The following is an 18,883-nucleotide window of genomic DNA, read 5'->3' as shown; positions in this document are numbered from 1 at the left end:
GAAGTTGTGTTGAAAGTGTACACATCCCAGGGCTTTTATGAAAATGTTTGTTTGGTATTGGTTTTAAATTCCTGACACTGCTTCTCTGCTGTCTGGTGCAGTGGGTCTTGACATGGGGTCTGGGCTACCTCCTCATACAGCTTACTTAGGCTTTCTGGCCCTGCTCAGGTTTGTCCCCAGAAGTGCCATTTCCATCTGACAGTGGACTGTTGCTGGGCTCTTCCAACTTTATGACTTGGTGAACCCAGTAGAACCCAACTCACAGTGGGCAGCTGTGGATGGGTAGCAGGTTCATCAGAACCCAACTCACGGTGGGAGTTCTGGTGTCAGGGCCACTGTCACTCCATGGTCGAGTGATCCCTTCTCTGTCACTGTCAGGAGCTTTCTCTTAAAGGCATGTAATCTGCTCTGGGTAGCATGGTCTAGCTCTAGAATCCCAGGGGACCTGCACTGGGTTTTTCCACGGTCCCATGCTCCATCTTTCCCCACCACTGATGCCTCCAGTATCACATCATCTAACAGATCACGACTGAAGACTACTGCACCACCAACATAAGCCTTTGAAGGCCCTACTTGGGACCGGCAGCCTCCCTCTTATGCAATACAATATGGGTATCCAGTGCCGTCTATGGACTGAAACAGCATTTTAGAGAATGTCTTGTCTCCAGTGCCCAGAGAAGCCCACCAGCTTCCTTCTCTGAGGTAGGAGGTGCAAGATGCAGCAATTTGTTTTTCACTTTGGGGGAGACATCTCAACAGCCCTATTCTCTGGACCCTACAATCTTGACTAAAGTGGTAGTTCCCTGAATCTTTGCAAGGTTCATCTTTCTTCTTTTACCTACATATGTCTTACTTAGGCCTCCAGAGTACCAGCTCCTTCTCAACTTGTCCAGACTGCTCTTCATGGTATCATTGATGTCGTGGATAAGTGTGACATTCTGTGGGACATCTAGACAGTCCAGTGTCTTTAGATCATCCCCACGTGACAGGGTCTGTGTGCCCAGCTCCACTCAGGGTTGTCCTTGCACCTGCCGGCTGATGTGCAAGCCAGCCCCAGGTCCCCACCTCCCTGCCTGTCATCTCAGGCCACTCTCAGAGCTACTCGGGCTAGCCCAAGTCCTCCAGGAAGCAGAAGCTAAAGAGGGAAAAGAGGAGGGCCAACAGGCAGGGAACAGCCATCTACCCACAGAACAGGTCTGTCCCAGGGGAAGAGGAACAAAGAGGGGCCAAGCAGGCAGGGTCCCAGGCTACAGCACCATTGAGCCACCTCAGCCGGCCTAAATGCAACCAGGCGGCTGTCAGTTCCACTCCATGTTAGTCTATTTTCTGTTGCTAACAAATTACCTGAAACTGGTTAATTTATAAGAAAACAGCCACCTCAGCCGGCCTAAATGCAACCAGGCGGCTGTCAGTTCCACTCCATGTTAGTCTATTCTGTTGCTAACAAATTACCTGAAACTGGTTAATTTATAAGAAAACGAATTTATTTCTCACAGTTTTGGAGAGTGGGAAGTCCAAGGTCCAGGGGCTGCATCTGGCAAGGGTCTTCTTAGTCGAGACTCTACAAGAGTCCCTTGGCAATGCAGGGCATCCGTGGCGAGGAGGGGCAAGAGCACTTTCGAAGTGCTCACTTGCTCTCCTTATAAAGCCACCAGTACTCCTCCTGTGACAGCCCACTCATCCATTAAGCCATTGATCCACAAATCAATCCATTCACAAGGGCCTAGTCCTAATGATCCAATCACCTCTTACAGGCCCCACTTTTTAACATTGCCATATTGGGGATCAAGCTCCCAGCTGAGCCTTGGAGCGGCCAGACATTCAGACCACAGCATGCTCCGTGGCAGGAGATCTGAGGGGTACATGCTCACACTCCCTTTGCCCCCCGCCTTGTCTTTCTTAAACTATAGCCAGTTGTGTTTTCTTTGGGTTCTGTTACATCATCAAGATGTCACTGTCAGGTAATGTGATACACAGTTACACATGGAAATAAATGTACTGAGAAGTGGGTGCTACCCACAAGAGCCTGGGAGGATTCATATATCTAGTAATTGCACAGAAAGTTCACATTTGGATTGCTTTTGAAGGAACTGAGTATCCCCTAAAGAAGTTTGTTATGGTGTTAAAGACTGAAGCCAGAGACTGGCATCCAGGAACTAGGATGAATCACTCAATGTCCAGTAGCTGAAACTCCTGCTCTGGCAGGGTTTCCCTTCACATATCCTGGCTAACCAGTTGTGTGTCAGATTCCTGAAAGTGTGTCAGTCATTTGGCTTGTCTGTTTTGATAGGTTCATGAATATTCAGCAGGATTTCTGCCCTTGCTTCAGTAGGCCTAGAATTGGAATCTTAGATGTTAACAAGGACGTTAGAGTCTCTGATTTGAGTCCCCTTTGCAATATCCCCAAAAAGTGGTCGTCCAGCCTTTTCCAATAGAAGAGTCATTGCTAAGGCATTGTGTTTCATTTTCTGAGTCAGTGTTATTGAGGCAGAGTTTACTTCCCTATAACTTCTATCTGCTGTTCCCAGCTTTGCCCTCTAGAGCCAGGTAGAATGAATCTATTCTCCTTTCTACACGATAGTCCTTTAAATATTTGAAGAGTCAGACCATCCTTTATGCATTTTCAAGTCCCTAATTATTTTTGTTTCTCTTCTGTATATTTATGCCTGTTTATCAGTGTTTTTCTTAAAATGTGGAGCTCAAACCTAAGCATGTCTCTCTAGGCATAGTCTGACCAATATGTCTTATTAAACCTGCCTTTTTCTGAACTCTGCACTCACTTGTGCTGATGCAGCCACATCACTGTATGGATTCTAAAGGCAGCTAGAACTTCAAAGTCCCTTTCTGTCTGTCCTACTTAGAGCAATTTTTGTTTTTATTCCTGATTGGAGGACTTTACATTTGTTCACATTAAATTTAATTTTGTTATATGTATAAGGTGCTTCAGATATTTAGTTATACAAGATTATTCTACATATCTGCAGATATTGATTGTATTATGTACCAGTTTTGAGTGAGATGAACTGAACTATAATGCATTATACTGAAAATAATAGTAATAAAGCCTAACGTTTATTGAGCCTTTACTGTGTGTCAGGCACAGTGTTAAGTATTTTATGTGGGCTGTCTTATTTCCTCTTCAAGACAGTTAGTATTATTATCTCTATTTTACAGATTAAGAAACCAAGATTTAAAGAGTTAGGTAACTGTCTGGAATTATGAAAGATCTGATCTTTTACCCAATTTGGAAACTGACAAGTTATCCTGCCACAGTTTGTGGATGCAGGCAGGAGACATGAGACTCCTGGGTCAGAGACAAAGGACTTTGTTATTGACAGCAACAGCAATAGCCAGAGGGTCAGTGTCTGTCCCGACCCCGAGTCTCCTGACTTCCCACAGGCTGCCATGTAGAGGCCAGTGACACCTGTGGGTTGTAGTACAAGAGCCAAACTCTGACCTCAGGGAGTCCAAATTTTTTATTATGAACAGTAAGTTTGCCTGTTCTTTGCCTAAGAGGCACACTTATTTTTATTAGAATGGACAACAAATAAATTTGTCCTTTGCTCTGGAAGAAGACACTGTCTCTGTCTTCCCACGCTGTTTGCTCTGGAAGCATCTGTGAAAAGATAATCTAAAATAAGGGCGGTCAGCGTCTCAGCTCACCAGGCATGCAGAAACATGGGAGATCCATGGAGACTTGTCTTCTGACAGTAACTTGCTCCATATGCACTGAGGAACCAAATCCAACTGTGCTAACAGCAGAGCTTGTGCTCTTTCTCTTTGCTGGAAGATACTTTAAAGATTATTCCATCCTTCTCCTTTAGGTTCTTGTCTTCTTTTTAAAGCATTAAGGCCTATTATATGCCAAGCATTTGAGATGCCATGATAAATAATAGAGTCCTGCATTCAAGGAGTCCACCAGAAAAAATGAGCACATGTATAAATAATTAAAATTCAGTGTGATAGTTTAGATATACATACTATAGGCTATGTGAATATCTACTTAATTAGTGTGCAATTAAGAAATACATGGGTATCCAACTTTTTATGGACCAGTTTTGATATTTCTGTCATGTTTGTTCAGAAACTCTTTAATAAATGATAAATATGACAAACTACAAAAGCATCCAGGTATATTCTTCCTGTGCTCATTTAAGGAACCTTAAAATTCTACTAGTAGTCATGCTACTAAGTTTTACAGAGGGTATTTATTCTTCTAAGTGTAGTACTAAGTGAAATAGGTCATTGCCTTTCTCTGACATTTTCTGATGCTCTTTAAGGGTTCAGGACTGTCGGTGGTGTGATTTTATTTTTCATCATAGCCTGAGACCCACGTGAACAGTGCAGGATGCCACATTCAAGGTCCTAGGGAAGAGAGAAAAACGGTTATGGAGTGGAACTCTGCACCTTGAAGGTTTTAAAGCTGTTACAACTTCTCAAATGTCCTACCCTTTAAAAACTTTAACAGCTCTTAAAGAATTAAAAAATGTAGCTCAAGTGTTGGGCGTCAAGACTTTTATTTCAGCCAAGCTGCCAGTAGCCATGGTGGGTCATCAAGTAAGGCAGTTGCCTCTGAGGCCCCAGAGAGGCTTCTCTCCAGGACCAACTCCCCAGGGAGCAGAGACCCTACTTCCTTATATGACATCTACACTCACAGCCAGGCATAAGACAAATGCACACTGCAGGATAGGTGCTTAGTGAAGACCTTTTCATTAATGGAATGGAAAGGGAAAATAAACCAGTTGGGACATTGTTAGCTGTGCTTGCATGTCTGTGTACCTCTGTGAGGGTGTTTGTGTGTACATACATGTATGTATGCACGTGCATGTACATATTTCAAGAAAACGTGAAAATTTAACATTTGATTAAACATATAAAATTTTTAAATTTCAGAAAGTAGTAATTAACCTATTATGTGACATTTATATCTAAATTATCTATTGCTGTTACATGCCACAGGAGTCATACCTTTATCCCAGATTGGCTCTGCCTCTGTGGGGTATCAAGATGAGGCATTTATTGATCCACAGAATAGGAGTGAGGAAAGGAGCAGGACACCCCCACTCCTTCACGAGGGAGCTCAGGGAGCCTGCGTCCTGCCTCTTCTGTGTCCCTTGAAGTGCTTCCACCAGCATCAGGCCTGTAGCTTTATTTTGTGGGACTGGGAAGTTCTAGCAGAAGAAGCAGCCTCGGGGGCCGGCCTGTGGCTCACTCGGGAGAGTGCGGTGCTGATAACACCAAGGCCTCAGGTTTGGATCCCATATATGGATGGCCGGTTCGCTCACTGGCTGAGCGTGGTGCTGACAACACCAAGCCAAGGGTTAAGATCCCCTTACCGGTCATCTTTAAAAAAAAAAAAAAAAAAAAAAAAAAGAAGCAGCAGCAGCCTACTAGAAACATACTCCAAGTTCTTCTTTCCAAAAACTGTTGAAGATTATTTCAAGTGGACAATTGGTCGTGTGTTCATATGTGTTCACGTTATTTCAAGTGGGCAACTGGTCATGTGTTATATAACCTTGTTTCTTAGGAGAGCTCCTGAGTTTTGATTACAAGTGGTAGTTTAAATTTACAACTTGTCCAAGACCCCATTCCCCATGTAAAACATCTTCTGTGGGTTTCTGCGTGGTGCCTGCTGCTCGGTTCCCTGTGTGCAGCTTTGCATGTGTTTTTCTGTGTGTGCATCAGGTGGAATGATACGTGGATGTGGAAATTAGTCACCCCTGGTTAACATCCACATCTGATATCACATGCTTGTTGTCATGTAGGCCTCCCGGTCCAAGAGCAATATCCAACTTCTGTGAAACAGTTTTTTGTGAAAGGGCAAAAGAGTGTTGCCCATTTAACAAAAGCCTGTGAACTCCTTAATGCACTACTACTAATTTTCTAAAAAGACAATTTTCATGTTTACACCCTCCTGCAGCACAGTAACATACATGTGGTGCTGTGTGTAGCCCTGGCCCCGTGAACACATCACTACCTCATTGGAATTATGACACTATTTTAAAATGTGTATGTGGAATTGTGCTGGAGGACTTCATGTATGGTGTCACAGCTGCTGAGATAAACAGCACGAAACTCTTACCTCTGGACACACTAGGTGCCCTGGATGCGGCCACACCTACTGCATCCAGACACATGGCCAGTGTCCTGCCTGCTCCAGGCCACAGTTTCAGTAAGCACGTGCTTACACATGTGCCAGGTGGGACAGGAGCCCATTGGGCCTTCGGTCAGCATTTGCTTAGGAAAAACAGCTGCTACTGACTTACTGTGTTGCATTAACCTTAGGTTTCAGCTGCTGGTGCTTTACTCAGCTTTTCAGTTTGTAAGTTAGTTTTCATCCATTTCACTGATTTCAGAGTAAGGATTCACGCCTCATACTTTGTCTTTTGTTTGATTACTTTTTTAATCAATTTTAAACTTCATTATCCCTAGCGTATATTATTTTCTTGGGCCGAAGCCACATATGTTCTGCAATTTTAAATAGGAGTTCAACTTAGATATTTAGGAAAACATTCAAAATAAAGACTGTAGTATGCACTGATTAAAAAGAAAATAGAGCTGGCCAGTTAGCTCACTTGGTTAGAGCGTGGTGCTGACACCATCAAAGCCAAGGGTTAAGATCCCTGTACCGGCCTACTGCAAAAAAAAATGAGAAGACAAGACAGTGTTTTCCGCCTTGACCATGGCCCTATCACCGCCCCGCTGTCCCCACCAGCCCTGCCTCTCCTTCCTGTGTGGCAAAGGCTGTGCTCGACTGTGGGCCCAGCCTCAGAGCAGGTATGGCCCAGACGGTTCTCCCTCAGTCCACCTGAGTGATCCCAGGAAGGACCGATGACTGCTGCCTCTGTTTCCAGGGGCCCTGTTTCCTCCCCTTTGCTGAATTCCTGGAGGTCACTCTCGAGCACAGTGACCTGCTCCTCGTGCCAACACTTCTACAGCACTAGCTGGCTACACCTAGTCCAACAGTGACCTCTGGAACCATCTCTGGTGTTTTCACTCACACACTTGAGGCTCAGTGCTGGCTTTGAATCTCCTCCTCGTGAAGAGATCAGGCCTTAGCAGGTGGCTACCCAAAGGGCATTAGGGTCCCACAGAGCCTACTCGGTAGGAAACAGCAGCCATGTGCCCAGAACACGATTCATCCTAAGTTGTAGAGAAGAAATCCACATTAAGTGTACACAAGCAGCTGCTGTCATTTAGCTGTGAGCAGATGTTAGACTTCCAAAAGCTTTGCTGATAATTAAAATACTAACAGTTAGTGTTTTACCCCACTATAGGTCGTGCACACTGTAGATTTGGCTGTGACGGTGCTCTGTGCGGCTGCCGAGAAGCAGCCTACTTTCACCTTCATACAGAAGTGTCTGCAGTGAAGACACACATCTGTCTCTACTCATTTCCTCAGGAAAGACAGGGAGGTTCTGTAATATAAAGGACATACGAACATAACTACAAAAGTGAGTGTGGCTTTTTATAGGTTTGCCAAAAAAATAGGAAGGCGACAAGTCGGCCTTGTTAGCCTTTTAAGTCAGCCTTGTTGGAGATGTGCCCTCCAGCGACATTGGCTGGGCTTCTTAGTTGCAGAATTTTACTTTCTAAGGTGTGTGTAATGTGCAAAACTTTTGAAAAATAGGCCTTGTCTCCTGATGTGTTATCTGCGTTAGGAGTTTATAGACTGTCAGAGAACGTTTAGGAAAAGGTCTCCAGGCTTCCTAATTTTCTGATTCCATAATGCAGAAAAGAGGGTCTGTACTCATTTGCTACGTCTTCAGTCAGACAGCAGCAGCCTTACGTGAGCAGGCAGGTGCTGTTCATCTGGTCTAGTTTGAAGGTCTTCAGGAGGACTCCCTGATGTGGGCCTGAGACTCTACAACTGTCCTCCAAGCCTCTAGCTTCCCGCACACAAGTGTGAAGGGCCCTCCTACGTGTTCCCAGCAGCTGTCGCCAATGTTGTGCAGGCAACGGTAGCAGGCACAGTGTGAGGCCTGGGTACCCGAGGAGCATGCGCTCGAAGGAGAGGCAAGGATATATCCTGATGTATCCAAGATAGCCCCTCTCAGTGGCCAAGGCTGACTTCAAAACCCAAAAATGTGTGCCGAATGGGAGATGAGCACTGTATTGATACCTGCATAGGCACCTGCTGCTCCTCCTCTGTTCCAAACAGGACTCGAGACATCTGGGCGTGGCTGCTAGTAAATCAACTGGCAGTTTTTAAGAAGTGCTCTTCATTAGCAAATGGCCAGATCAGAGCACTTTACAGTCTAACTTTAAGGTGCCATTTCATCACCCTCTGTGAAATGTGATGACGCTGTGTCTGTCACAGGAATCGAATCTCCACAGTTATGTGGTTGCATCATGATCTATTGTTAGAGCTCATGGGCTTCTGCACAGCAGAGAAACAGTTAACCACGGCCCCTCCCCCTCCCCTGCCAAGCCTGTCAAGATAACCTTAAAGGACAGGACGTGTTCTTATCTTACTGAGTAAGATTTGTGTGCATAACTCCCATTACTGTTAGATCTTCATGCATGGAAATGATAATATATACCTAAGGGTCTGATATAATACAAAATTTCCTAGGGCTTGTGACTTTAAAGGTAAAATATTGTCTTTTATTCTTTGTCACTCTTCAGTGCCCATGGAAACATCTAGGCCCGTGGAGACTGTTCTTGGTAAAAGTTAGAAACCTGGACAATTAAGTATTTTCAACTTGAGATAAAATGTATTCTTAGCTTTTTCTGAGTATCTTAGAATTCTTTTCAGTGATCCTATATATGATTATCTACAGTCACTACCAATGTTAAATGTGGTACTAATGGTAATCAAGAAAAAAGGACTAACACTTTTGGTACCTAAATTTGTGTCTTGGTTTGTTGTACTTCTTCACTAAAAATTTCATGGTATATCTTAAGAAATTGTGTATTTGGACTTACATGAAAGAATTTCTCAGAAATGGTGTGGACTTCAGTTAATTTTTCACAGAAAAATAATTTTCCCTATCTCTTCTTGTAAAACAGTGGCTTTCATGAAATTGAGGGCATAGTGATGACTTTTACTGTGATTGTGATTCTTCAACATATACCTTTTATATGTGTTATAAAGCAAATATTTACCAAAATGCCTTTTAATTATTATGTTGTGATATATTTAACACATCTCAGGCCAGTTCCTATCAGTTTAGGTTTACCTTAGGTTTAGAATGAGCAAAACCAGTCTGTGCTCTGAAATAAATCTCACTCATATGGCTGTCATGTTTAACAAGCATGTCAGAGTCTAAAAATAATTCTTAATTTTGTAACTCAACTTATTTATTTCCATTTCATGTGTGAATTTTAGGGACACTGACCAGAATGTGTTTCGAACCCTTGAAAATAATGGAGAGACATGAGATATTAACTAACCTGTATTCTCTTTAAAAGAAAGATAAAAAGAGAGAGAAATTGTCGTTTAGTTATTGGGATATAAGGCTGAGAGCTGCTCTGGCCCGTGTTGCGATTATTATACTAGATTGATACTCTTTCTTGGATCCTGAACAACACCTTATGCCACTTGAGTTTCACCTTCAGGAACTTGAGGAAGTTCACACTGTTTAGTATGGGACGGAGCTCAAAGGCAGGGAGTACCCCATAATACGTGCCAGTGTTAACATGGAAAGCACCCACTTCTTCAAAACCAGATTTGAATGGGAGCTCTATAATAGGGTATCCTGCATAATGCCAGGAAATTATTATTGTCTATATAATGAATAAATTACAGAGAATTATTGACATCGATTTGACTGGCTAAACTATTGGTGCCTGCTATTGTAAGAATAATGTATTCCCTGCATTGAAATTTCTAAAAGGTTATATTTCATTGAATTTTAATTCGTCATTTTTCCTGCTTTCACTTGAGAAACTTATAAGCTTTTGTGACATTAAAATATGGCTCTAATTTATTAGCATAATCTGTTAATATTGTTTCATTTTAATAGACATTAAGTATGATTTCTTAACATTCTTGTTAAAATTACATCTTAAAATTGAAGTTGAGAAAAATTATATGTGGCTTAAGAATCACAATGTCATGTGTGCCCCAAATTTTTATATGAAAAGTATTATTTTTTTAAATCGCATCATATTCAAGGTGCTTTAATTATCACAATGAACCAATCCAGCGTTTTCAACCTTAGTGGCCCTACCAAGATATAAAATCTAAACTACACACAGTGTCTGAGATGTAACCTAGCAATGTATAAACATTTAGTACAGTTTCAGGAGAAGCTTAGAAATTTTTTTTTTTAAATGCGGCTCGTAGCATCAAAGTGGTTTACATAGATATTATCACAGGCTTTTGTAGGCATTAGGCATCTCACCCCACGACATGTCTTTTTAATGCCATCTTTATCTGCTACACGATGCATGAAATCTACTTTCGGTTTTAGAACTGCTAACAACCTTTGACCCCTTTAGTGGAGACACAATGTGACCTTTCTATTGTCATCAGCTTTCATTCTCCTGAAAATTCTATGAATTTTTATTACAAGTTTTTTTTTAAACCAAGCTGAGGCTTCCACAAATTACGTGCCACCGATGAGATGAAGTTGTTGAAGTGGTGTTAGATAAGTTTTACAGCCAGCATGTGTGCTGCCGAGTAGCCCAAGCCTGTGTCCTACAATGTCATACTCCAGTAACTGCTGAGCCTACTATTGGATAAATACATCATTTTATGGAACATTGATTGTTCTATAAACCCAATGGAGTATTATGCTCTATGATCAAACCATTTAGATTGTGTGTAGAGCACAGAAAATGCCATATTCAGGATGGTACTAAAAGTGCCATTTGTGTATTTTATGGGTGTCATTACAGGGAAACTTCTCTCTGTAGGCCCTGTTTACTGCAAAAATTTTTAGTCTGTAATGACATTTTTCATTCACAACGTATGCCTTCAAGAAAGGGGACCCTTGTTTTATTTGTTTCATTCGAGTTTACTGCACAAATTCTGTACATTTTAATTAAATGTAAGCTTAACAAAAGCATAAGGTATTTATTCTGTAGGAAAAATGACAACAGTAATGAAAGACCAGCACACACACAAAGAGGAAGTTGTCAGGTGCTCAGCCCCATTTGCAGCCTCCCAGAAGCACAGCAGACAGCAGAACGACAGAGCCGCTAGCACAGTTTTGGGGAGCGCGAGTCTCTGCAGCTTAACTCCTGCATGCCTGCATAGGAGAGTTTGTGTTTTTCTGCTCTGGAGATGTTTGCTTCAAGAAGAATGGAGAAGACAGAGCAGCAGCTTCATGTAGTATTCTGAAGAAGTGAGCCTAACTTGAAGTCAGTTCCCTGAAAACAAAGCTTCAGACACCCAAAAAAGCCCTTTCATTTCAACCAAATTGTAAACTGTCAGTGCATTTAGCTGTGAGAGGGAGCGTTTTATCTTTGTGCTCATGAAACCCAACAAGTTGTTAAATTGGGGTTTTGTGAGCAGGTACCAGGCTGCATTTTAACTTTGTCTATACTTTCTATACAAAGCTGCTTGCTCCCTACTAGAAACAGATCCAAAAAAGACTGAATTTAGGCACACTATTTGATTAGTTACTATTGTCATACTGACGTCTAATGTTGTCTTTAAAAAATGTAAAATGTAATAAAAATAATGTTGGGCATCCATGCTCCGTTAACATTTGTGCCATTTTGGAGTTATAACAGTGACTGGGCAGTTCAGGATAAAACCTGTACAACATTCCTGTTTTCCAAATACTGATCCATTTGGTCATCTGCAGTGGTGAGCTGTACCGTTCATATTTACAAGAAAGAGCTAAAAAATTGAAGTATATATATGTGCCCAGTAAATTCTTGATCATAGCCCAGCTGGAATTTAAAGTTACAGTAGAGATTCACATTAGTTTAAATGACACTTGAACTTCTGCATAGCTCAACATTAATTCATTATGTTTGAAATGGAAGAATCTTCAGTGGGTGAATCTTTTTCAATCTGATTGAGGCTGTTACATTTTATAGGTGCTATTTTTCAAAGCAGTACTGACAGCACTCGAAGTTATTAAATTGCTGAATCAAAAGATGGACCTGCAGTCGCATTTATGAACTCGTGCTGTGCAGAGGTTAAGATGTTGTTTGTGTTAAGCTTCATCACACCCACACTGACAGCAGTATTTACCCATGTAGTTTACTTTAATGGTCTGGAAGTGGCTTAACCCACCTCTGGATTCAGATAAATTCAGTAAGTAGTTCAGAATAGCTTAATTATCAGTGCTGCATGGGATTCAAAGGTAATTCTACACCCAAGAGATTTTCTGTCTAGTAGCAGAGTGAAGAGCAGAACTGCTTGGACTCGAGCATGCAGCATTTCCTTCAGAGACTACCTAAGAATAGGATGCTTGCTCTCTCTTTCCCAACTACAGTAGTTGCTCCTGTTGCTTAAAGTAATGGCAGTATGTCCTTTTCTGTAACTAATGTGGGAGGTAAATGATCTGAAGTTTTGCCTTTGTTTTTGTGTCCTTACTTCCTTTTTCAAATTCTGAATTAGACTAAAAATGGCCTTGAAATACGAGAATGGACGGAAATAAAGTTTCAAGTGTAAAGAGGGCAAGCAAAAAATTGCATCCTAGGTAGCAAAGCGGGGGTCGGGGAGAAATTGCATGCATAGCAGAGGAAAAATCTGTCAAGTGCAACAGACAAAGATCTGGAGGCCCTGGTGGATGGCAGATGGTCCAGGGGTTGGCCACATTGTGCCCAGCTCAAACTTGGGCATAAATGGAGTATGAATTTGGGAACTCTGTGGTGCTACACCCTCATCAGCCTTTCTGCTCACATCTCAAGCCCCATTCTGACTTCTTTGAGGAGAGAGAATTTAGAGAGGATTAAAGTTCAGAAGATAACCATGAGATTAGGTTAAGGCATGTAGACAGTTAGTCAACTCTTTCTTTCTAGGATCTGTATTCCTTAACCTGATCACATGCTGGTCTTCTAACTCTAATCTTCCCTGGGCAAGATGCCAGACCCAGGATAGGTGAAGGGTTGCTTCTCTTTGTAAAGCAGGAGGAAGGTGAAAGGTTCAGCAGGAAGGAGCCTTCCACTGCAGATACGTGCCCAGGCAGATCAAGCTAGATGCACTGGAGCAATTCCCTCAAACTCACCATGTGCATCCATGACCTTTGGAAAGTCTTCAAGCCCCCCTGGGGCATGAGTACCACAGTCCTAAGACCCGTGACTGCTGCCACCAAGCATCGTGCAGTAGTGTCATCAAGGGGCTGGCTAGTTACTGCTAGGTAGCCTAGTTAGTGCTACCCAGTTGTTTTCTGTCCTTGCTGGGGGGTAAACAAGAGAAAACAGGCATGCGCTATAGTTAGGGAATTCACTGAGCTGGATTCATGGACATTTTGGGCCCTCCTCCAGGGAAGGGTGGTTGACCTTTAAGATGTGATGGTTTCCTTCTGCCTGGTTCACCCCTGCTGTATGCCATCCGAGCAGCACGTGCTCACCAGAGGGTTCCATAGGCCCATGGGCGCTGAGTGAACGAGCGGGACGGTCTTCTAGTATGGGGCGAGGCCTGGTCAACCTCACAGGTCTTCTCTTGACCTATGATCCATGACCTTTCTAAGAGTCACACTCTAGAGAGTCCCCTGAACAAGAAGAAACATTCATGAATACTTAAGAGTTAACTAATACTTTCAAACTCAGGCCACTGTTCTACAGGATGGGTATGAGCTGGGCCACACCCTCCAGGTAAAAATGACTTGACTTCTGCCGATCCTGCTTGAGATATTGTACCCTTGGAAAACAGGCCTCACTGGGGTCTGTGCTCCGCATTAACTCAGTGTTGGAAGAAGTGCTATCTTGCAGAACACCATCAACGTGGTGAGCAGAATTGTTGTCCTTATTTTGGGGGGATGCTACCAATAAATAATCTCTGACAAATCTTAACCCTTTTTTCCCTCTGGTAAGAACAAAGTATCCGCTGTTAGAAAAGTGACCCACATTGAAGAGAGTGAAGAGGAATATCTCAAAAACTGGCTGCTGTTGAGATGTAGAGTATTCAATGTAGAGCATCTAGATCATTCTCTTATTTTGGAGGAAGGTGGTGATAATAAGAAAACTGGTCAAAAGTTTGAGATTTAGAGAAGAAAACAGATATCTGTTTAGAGTCAATCTCTTTTTTATGAAAATAAAGATTAGAGTTTCCAGTCACGTTTCACCCCATCCAGTTAGGAAACAGCGTGTGTCACCAAGTCAGGGTGACATTGAGGTGGGTGTGAGCCTGGGCCTTGCCTGGGCCTCTGTCCTCGGGCGGGCTCAAAGCACTTACCTGCCAGCCCTGGGTGCCCAGTGGACTAACAGCAGACACAGGGTGGTGGGGGGACTCCAGGCACAACTACAGCTGCCCCTCCTGGCTCCTCTGTCCTCTCCTGTTCCACAGAGAGCTGCTTAATCGTCTCCTTATTGCTTCTGCCCTGTCTCAAGGGCTTATCATGGTGTCTCCTAAAGATTCAGTGTTTTCACTAAGAGAAATTTGGGGCTGGCATTGAAGATCATGCCCTCTTTTACACTTCTACAATTTTCCTGCTTAAAAACATTCAACAGGTTCCTTCTCCCCAAAGCCCACAGCCTATATAGCTTAGTACAGGGTATAGGAGGCCTTGGGCAGCAAGATCTGAGCTAAACTATCTCATATCTTGAAAGCTCGAGCCTTCAGCCACCCCAGAGGACCCACAGTTCCCCAAATGCCCCATGGACAGCCCAGCCTCCTGTCTCTGCCTAGGCCAGTGCTGCCTCCGTTCTAGAGCTTTCTCCTCCCAGCCCTCGCTGGGCAGCTCAAGTCTTCTTGTCCCTGAAGAGAGGGTTTGAATGTTATTTCTTCATAGATCTTTCCCTGAATACTGTCCAACAGCCTGAATGTGTCACCTTACTGAGTATCCAAGTCATTCCCCAAACACATCTCTGTTGAACACTGCTCCCTGGTAGGCACTGTTCTGAGCCCACGGTAGACAGAGAGGCACAGGAGGGAGTTGGGCTCTCAGAGCTCAGCTCTCAGCTCCACACGGTCACACTCCCTTCCATGTCCCTGAGTGGCCGTGTCCCCAGCAGAGCACTGAGCACAGTGCCTGGCACACGGTGGCTCACCATGGCCGCCACAGCAGGGCTGTCTTTTCACCTACGTTTAGTGCCTGGCACGAGTAGACACCCGATAAATATCTGTTGCATGAAGCCTTCAGCTGTGTTCACTGAGGATGTGTTTTTTAATTTATCATGCAAGGCTTTCATTATTTTTGCTGAATAAACAAATATACCATATATATTTGGACATTAAAAAAAGATTGTCCTTTGGGTTAAAAAATACTACTGTTTACTGTTTGCTGAGCCTTACTGAACGTACTATTAGAAATGCAGGTGGGAGGGGTGGGGAGGGCACTCCTTCCCCAGGACCTGGATGCTCAGGGCTGCATCCGGACAGGCACCCGGCGGCCTGGGAAGGAGCAGACACACATCCCGGCTTCCGGCACTCCCGGCCCGCGTGGGCTGCCCACAGAGCGCTGGCAGCTCCTTTGAATAGAGGTTCACCGTGTGTCTCTGTTGAGGTGTTAAAGCTTTTACAGGAGGACGGTCTTACTCTTAGGCGGAAAAACTTCTAGCTCTAACTGGTCCTTGTCTCCCCTAGGCATTGTTTCCAAGTCCTACGAATGCCGTCTGAAGGGACAAGGAGCCACCTTCGTGGAGACAGACAGCCCCTTCACCGCGGCCGCGCTGGTGGAAGAGTCTCCAGTCCAGGAGAAATCCCCTCGGCACCGCAAGCGGCAGGCCCAGCCCCCCGAGCAGGCGCAGCAGGTCATCATCATCCAGGGCTACCATGGGGAGTTTGCCCTGGACGCCTCCATGGAGGAGACGGCTGCCGCCACGCTGCAGACGCTGGCCATGGCCGGCCAGGTGGCCAGGGTGGTGCACATCACCGAAGACGGGCAGGTCATTGCCACCAGTCAGAGCGGGGCGCAAGCGGGCGGTGTGGTGCCTGGGCCCATCCTGCCCGAGCAGCTGGGGGAGGGAGCCACGCAGGTGGTCGTCGTGGGTGGTTCCATGGAAGGTCACGGCATGGATGAGTCCCTCAGCCCTGGCGGTGCTGTGATACAGCAGGTGACCAAGCAGGAGGTTTTGAATCTGTCGGAGGCTGGGGCCCCTCCCCACGACGCGTCCTCAGCCCTGGATGCGCTGCTGTGTGCAGTCACTGAATTAGGCGAGGTGGAGGGCAGGGCTGGGCCCGAGGAGAAGGGCAGGCCTAGCCCCAAGGACCTGCTGATCCAGCTGCCAGCCCTGGATGCGCTGCTGTGTGCAGTCACTGAATTAGGCGAGGTGGAGGGCAGGGCTGGGTCCGAGGAGAAGGGCAGTCCTAGCCCCAAGGACCTGCTGATCCAGCTGCCCGGCCAGGAGGCGTCCCACACGGCCACCGCCCCGGAGGCCCCGGAGATCCAGGTGTTCCGAGATGCTCAGGAGAGCCCGGCCGCTGTGGAAGTGCTGACCCAGGTCGTGCGCCCTGCGGCTATCCTTGCCCCCCAGGAGCGCGCACAGGTGGCTTTCAAAAAGGTGGTCCAGGGAGTGCTCCAATTTGCCGTGTGCGACACAGCTGTGGCCGGCCAGCTCATCAAAGATGGCATCACGCAGGTCATCGTGAACGAGGAGGGTGCCGTGCACATGGTGGCCGGGGAGGGCTCTCAGATCGTCATGCAGGGGGCCGAAGCCCGAGGACTGCGGGTGCAGGACGCGCACGTGGGCCTGCTGGAGCCCGGCAGCGACATCTCGCAGATCATCGTGACGGAGGAGTTAGTGCAGGCCATGGTCCAAGAGTCCAGCAGCAGCTTCCCCGAGGGGGCCACGCATTACATCGTGACCGAGTTGCCTCCGGGTGTGCAGGACGATGCTGGCGTGTACTCCCACACTGTGATAGAGGCGGCGGACTCTCAGGAGCTCCTGCAGGCCGGGGCCGCACTGGGCGCCGAGGCCCTGGCCCCAGGTGGTGCGGAACAGTTGACCAGCATGGTCATTTACACCCAGGACGGCTCCCCGGCGGCGACAGTAATTCAGAGCCAAAGAGAAAGCAGCGAACTGCAGGAAGCGTGAGGCGCGCGTGGTCACTGGGACCCAGAGCAGGTGGGCGTGTCCAGTCTGTGCCGGCTGTGCTCCCTGAACATCCTTCCTAGCCCTCCAAAGTGACGGCGACGTGCGCTACCATGAAGGTGCGGATGGCAGGTAGCCCGAGCGAGAGCGCGCTGCGGAGGCAGCGGGAAGGCCGGGCTCGGTGCTGGCAGGCCGCAGGGCCTGTGCGCATCGGATCCTGTGCCCCTCGGGTCTTTCTTTAATGGCCTTTCTTCCCGTGTGCTGAGAAGCTAAATTCGTCTGTTGGTTCTTCCCCCCCACAGGTGTTTTCCCACTTCAGTTCTCAAAAATTATGCCCCAGGGGTGGAAAAGTAAGAATGTATCTTGAGGCTTGGGAGCATCTGCTCTTGCAGACCAGCATGTAACTGTTTTAACATTTTATTATATATCTGGTGGAAAATTTCGGCTACAGTTATTACCATCTTGAAGTAGCTCACTCCCATTGTTTTTTTTGTTTTTTTTTTCTTTGAAATTTTAAGATAACATTGTTCCTAAACCAAAGGATGCCTGTTAGTTCATTTCATATATAAGTTTCCTCTCTTCACACATTTTAGGTGTATTCATTTCTCGGTTGCATTCTGCATAACCTGTGGTTAAGAAAAGCCTCGAAGTTTATATTCAATTAAAATATACCTTGGTTAAGACAACCCACTGCTTCTAATTTTGACTTAGTTTCATACGGTAAAGTATATATGAAATGTGCACTCTGGAAAATATTGTTCACATTGATAATTTGCTTTTTATAACAAAGGTTTGTTTGTATTGATATCATTTTTGCAGGATTTATTTGAGATTTATGTCAGCATGAAAAAGCTGACATTAAACATTAACAGACAAACTGCCCTGTAGCCCTTGCCTCGACCTGCATTGTGTGTTTAGCTGTGGATTCACTGCAACTGTCGAATGCAAGTTTATGTTGCAATAATTTGTTTCTTGAAATGATTGCTCTTATTTCTTTTCCAAAAGTGTAAAATAATCCCCTCCCTCAAATGCAAAGTTTGTTTTTGTTCTGTTTCTGTTTTCTTTGAAATAAAATGATAGCATTAAAAGATAATGCTTTTTTTTTTACATTGCAAGCAGCCAGTCAAATTGGGAGCTGCGACAACCGAAGGGACCACATCTACCCCAGCTGGTCATCTCTCCCCTTCGCCCACTTGCAGAGGACACTGGTTTCCAACGTGCTTGAAATAAAATGATAGCATTAAAAGATAATGCTTTTTTTTTTACATTGCAAGCAGCCAGTCGAATTGGGAGCTGCGACAACCGAAGGGACCGCATCTACCCCAGCTGGTCATCTCTCCCCTTCGCCCACTTGCAGAGGACACTGGTTTCCAACGTGCATCCCTTGCAGCCTACTGCTGTTTTCTAAATGTTTGGCAAAGGCCTGGGTGCATTCTGGTGACAATAACATATTCTATCATGGTTAGTATCTAAAAATTGTGAAGAAAAGACATGAGAGAAAAGGGAGATGGCACCTCCTTTGTCTAAACAAAAGTACCATTTAAAATCTCTTCCTAGAGGACGGTGTGGGAAGGAGCCTCTCTGAGGAGCTGTTCTCTCCTTCCCTTCCTTCCCATTGCTGAGTCTCCTGTCCGCTCCAGGGCCACCTCCTTTCATACAGCCACCCCTCCAAAAGAATAAAAAGTAAAAGGCAAAATTTCAGGTCTGACACTGAGATTCATAATTAGCTGAGTATGACTTGCTCATGTTTCTTAAAAATGGCAGGGCTATTCAGTTCCTCTTA

At 45.1% G+C, this 18,883-nt stretch overlaps 1 protein-coding gene across 1 annotated transcript in view; it reads left to right on the top strand.

Moving 5' to 3' along the window:
• LOC103589677 (zinc finger protein 407-like) overlaps positions 1-18,188 on the top strand; it is a 344,176-nt gene extending 325,988 nt beyond the window's left edge. Inside the window, exons 9-10 of the mRNA XM_008571718.1 lie at positions 15,653-16,227; positions 16,339-18,188. Coding sequence (XP_008569940.1) covers positions 15,653-16,227; positions 16,339-17,103 — 1,340 coding nt within the window. The 3' untranslated portion in view covers positions 17,104-18,188. The remainder of the gene's footprint in view (positions 1-15,652; positions 16,228-16,338) is intronic.
• The last annotated feature ends 695 nt before the right edge of the window (positions 18,189-18,883 follow it).

The sequence above is a fragment of the Galeopterus variegatus genome, unplaced genomic scaffold (genome assembly GCF_000696425.1).
Source record: "Galeopterus variegatus unplaced genomic scaffold, G_variegatus-3.0.2 Scaffold712, whole genome shotgun sequence".
In the NCBI taxonomy this organism is placed as follows: Eukaryota; Metazoa; Chordata; class Mammalia; order Dermoptera; family Cynocephalidae; genus Galeopterus; species Galeopterus variegatus.
This window is presented reverse-complemented; position numbering and strand designations above follow the sequence as displayed.